This window comes from Camelina sativa, chromosome 9 (genome assembly GCF_000633955.1).
Source record: "Camelina sativa cultivar DH55 chromosome 9, Cs, whole genome shotgun sequence".
NCBI classification, from domain to species: domain Eukaryota; kingdom Viridiplantae; phylum Streptophyta; class Magnoliopsida; order Brassicales; family Brassicaceae; genus Camelina; species Camelina sativa.
The window spans coordinates 32,794,517-32,797,939 of NC_025693.1; the positions used below are offsets into that span (position 1 = coordinate 32,794,517).

At 31.9% G+C, this 3,423-nt stretch overlaps 1 protein-coding gene across 1 annotated transcript; it reads left to right on the forward strand.

Annotated features, from left to right (window-relative positions):
* LOC104713718 (transcription factor bHLH18-like) lies at positions 684 to 2,822 on the forward strand. The gene is made up of 5 exons (XM_010430906.1): positions 684 to 720; positions 865 to 936; positions 1,093 to 1,593; positions 1,874 to 2,251; positions 2,430 to 2,822. Exons 2-5 carry the CDS (start codon positions 886 to 888, stop codon positions 2,502 to 2,504), a joined length of 1,005 nt encoding a protein of 334 aa, XP_010429208.1. The 5' UTR covers positions 684 to 720; positions 865 to 885; the 3' UTR covers positions 2,505 to 2,822.

Below are 3,423 nucleotides of genomic sequence, written 5' to 3' on the forward strand. Positions count from 1 at the left end.
TATCTAGAAACATTAACAATATAAAACTTACAAAATAGGTATCTTTTTTCAAGCCTTCATATTTAGCATGTGATTTTATTGCATAATGTTTTAGCCAATTTTTTTTAAAAACCAATCACATAAATTTTATTTTATATAAAAATTACAATATAAATAAAATGAATTTCAACCCGTGCTCTAGCACGGGTCTTAATCTAGTTTATGTATTATATCGGTACCATTAATATCTTTATGCATCGTATTAGTTTGGATGACATAAATGTAAATAATTTACTGATTGAGTATTAAATAAATTTTATTTAAAGTACAATTCTCAAATCGTTATGCGTCATTGCAACATTGACAATTTTTTCTCAGTTCACATTAGCCCCTTTTGTGTTAATCATGAATGTTTTAATATTTCTTAAATCTAAAATTAGCCGAATTTATTCAATATATATCTTGTATTTTGATCTTAATAATACCATACAATTTAGTAATAGATACACATTTGGCATCAAGATCTTTGAGATCAGTATTATCAGTATCAATCTATTTTTAATATTAGTATATAATTAATAATTAATATCACCAAACAATATCTAATTAAATTTGGTTGCCTTTCACACGTACACATAAACTCCAGAGTGTATAATTGTATGTATATATAAAATGACTTGTTTAGCCATTACCCAAGTCCAAACCCCAAACTCTCTCTCTCTTTCTCTTTCTCTCTAGAAGGTAAGCTTCAACGTTTGACTGCTCAAGTTAATTTCTTCAATTTCTTGGTTTTTGTTTTAAAGTTTTGGAATTCAAGAAATACTATGGTTTCCATAGTTTCATCTTCTTGGTTAATAGTTTCTTTATATGATTACCAATGTTCAGATTTTTGATTAAGAAGCAATCATGGCCACAACGACGAAGAACGTATTCTCTACCAGATGGACCTCCGAATTGGTATATTTCTATACACACGTACATACAATTTTATATGTGTCTTTTAGTCTTTACTTCCTCTTATATTTTTTTTTTGTACGCATATATGTTATTTTCCCTATCAATTTTTTCTTGGCAAATTTTATGAAATATTTATTATTTGCTTTTTTCCTATAGGATATAGAAGAGTATAGTATCATCCACCAATACCACATGAATTCACTCGCTGGAGATGTTCCACAGTCTTTCTCATCTCTTGATGATACCACCAACTGTTTTAACTTTGATTCTTCTTGTAATAATGATTTGGTCGAAGAGATACCTTCAAAGATCCTCAAGACCACTCACATATCACCAAAGATACATCCTTTTCCTTCTTCCATTAATACTCCTCCTTCAAAGCATCAGCCCTCTTCCAGGATTCTTTCTTTCGAAAAGACTGGTTTGAAGGTTATGAATCACAACTCCCCAAACTTAATATTTAGCCCCAAGGAAGAAGAAATTGAATTACAAGACCAAAGGAAATCCAAGCTGATAATAAGAGGGACAAAAAGAGCTCAAACCTTGACTCGTAGCCCATCAAATGCTCAAGATCACATCCTCGCAGAGAGGAAACGGAGAGAGAAGCTTACTCAAAGATTTGTAGCTCTTTCCGCCCTAGTTCCTGGCCTAAAGAAGGTACATATATATATAAAGAAATATCCTTTGCTTCTTCTAGTTTTATAACGAGGCTCAAATTAGTTTATCAAATGATAATAGTCTTTCTTAAATCATCTTATTGTGCGAGGCAAGAAACCAAATTTCATGAAAAGTTTATTTGAGTTTTGACTTGGGATCTCTCGGTTATGAGACTAAATTATTTGATCCGTACTGACTTTGTGAAACTAAAAATATTCTAAAAATCGTCTATATAATGGTTACATGCTATATATTGACATGTGCATGTATGTGTTTATAGATGGACAAGGCTTCTGTGTTGGGAGATGCAATAAAGCATATTAAGTACCTCCAAGAGAAGCTGAAAGAGTATGAGGAACAAAAGCAGGAAAGAACAATGGAATCAATGGTTCTTGTAAAGAAGTCTCAGCTGGTTTTAGATGAAAATCATCAATCATCATCATCTTCCTCAGATGGAAATCGTGGTTGCTCGAGCTCGAATCTTCCAGAGATAGAAGTTAGGGTTTCGGGAAGAGACGTTCTTATTAAGATTCTATGCGAGAAGCAAAAGAGTAATCTGATCAAGATTATGGGGGAGATTGAGAAGCTTGGTTTGCTTATCACCAACAGCAATGTCTTACCCTTTGGACCCACTTTTGACATCTCTATAATTGCTCAGGTAAATATATTCTCATACAAACTAGAGTAGGGCTTTTAAGTTTCATAGTATCTTAATACGAGCTGATGACTTTATTATGGTAGAAGACCGGAAGCATGTTTTCGAATTACTATGACTTTCGACTTAGATGTTTTGATTACTCGAAGTATCTAATTATGTAATGTTTATTATCTTGCAGAAGAATAGCAATTTCGATATGAAAATCGAGGATGTTGTGAAGAACTTGAGTTGTGGCTTATCAAATCTCACGTAATTGATTTCAAGTTACACACATGTTCACATTAATCATCAATTTCTCCGACCGTCACCTAAGAATCCTAAAATCGGTTTTTCCATGAAAATGGTTTTTTAGTTGGTAAGTTTGATGTATAGAGAGTTTCTTTAAGTCATTAAAAGATCCTTGTTCGTGTGTTATTTAAGTGTGTGCTTTAAGATGCATACCATCAATGTTTAGTACCTCTTCCTCTCCGGTTTCATTCGGGGCGAATTTTTTTTCGCAGTTGTTGGATTATATATTCCCTGCGATGTAAAGCATTTCGTTAGTTTAATAAACGTACGGTATGTTTCTTAATAGATTTGATCAGTTTTTTTGTTTTTTTTTTTCTGTCAATTAAACACATGTAGTCATTACGACATTTTGCTGTAAAATGGTTTAGTAATTTACGGTGACGTTTGCTTTTCAAACCCACCCAAATTACCCATCTATATATAATTAAGGCTACGTGCATGGCCTACAAGCTACAAACAATAATTCATATTCATATTTGATATATATTATTAGTTAGAATGAGAACATAATATATCAAATATAAATAATGGTCATGTTTGATAAAAAAAAAAATATACGTCATATCGATAAGACACGTACGTTTTAAGAGTTATGTGTAAAAGAGACATTTTTGAGTTTGACGCACATTTTATATTGTTACCTATATTTCTTCAATATAGTTGTCTTTGAAAGTATTATTAGAAACATACCGTAAAGTTGAGAAAAAGTGTGGTTACAACCGTACAGTACCCTTATTTTTATTAAAATCTAACAGTAGAGTTTGATATATCGTATACGATATTAATAGAGCATGCACGTACTTGCAGTCAGTCGTTTTCATTAGAAATATTCGGGTCATTTCATGACCATTTTGCATACTGTGCAATGATTTGTGGTGTCTATG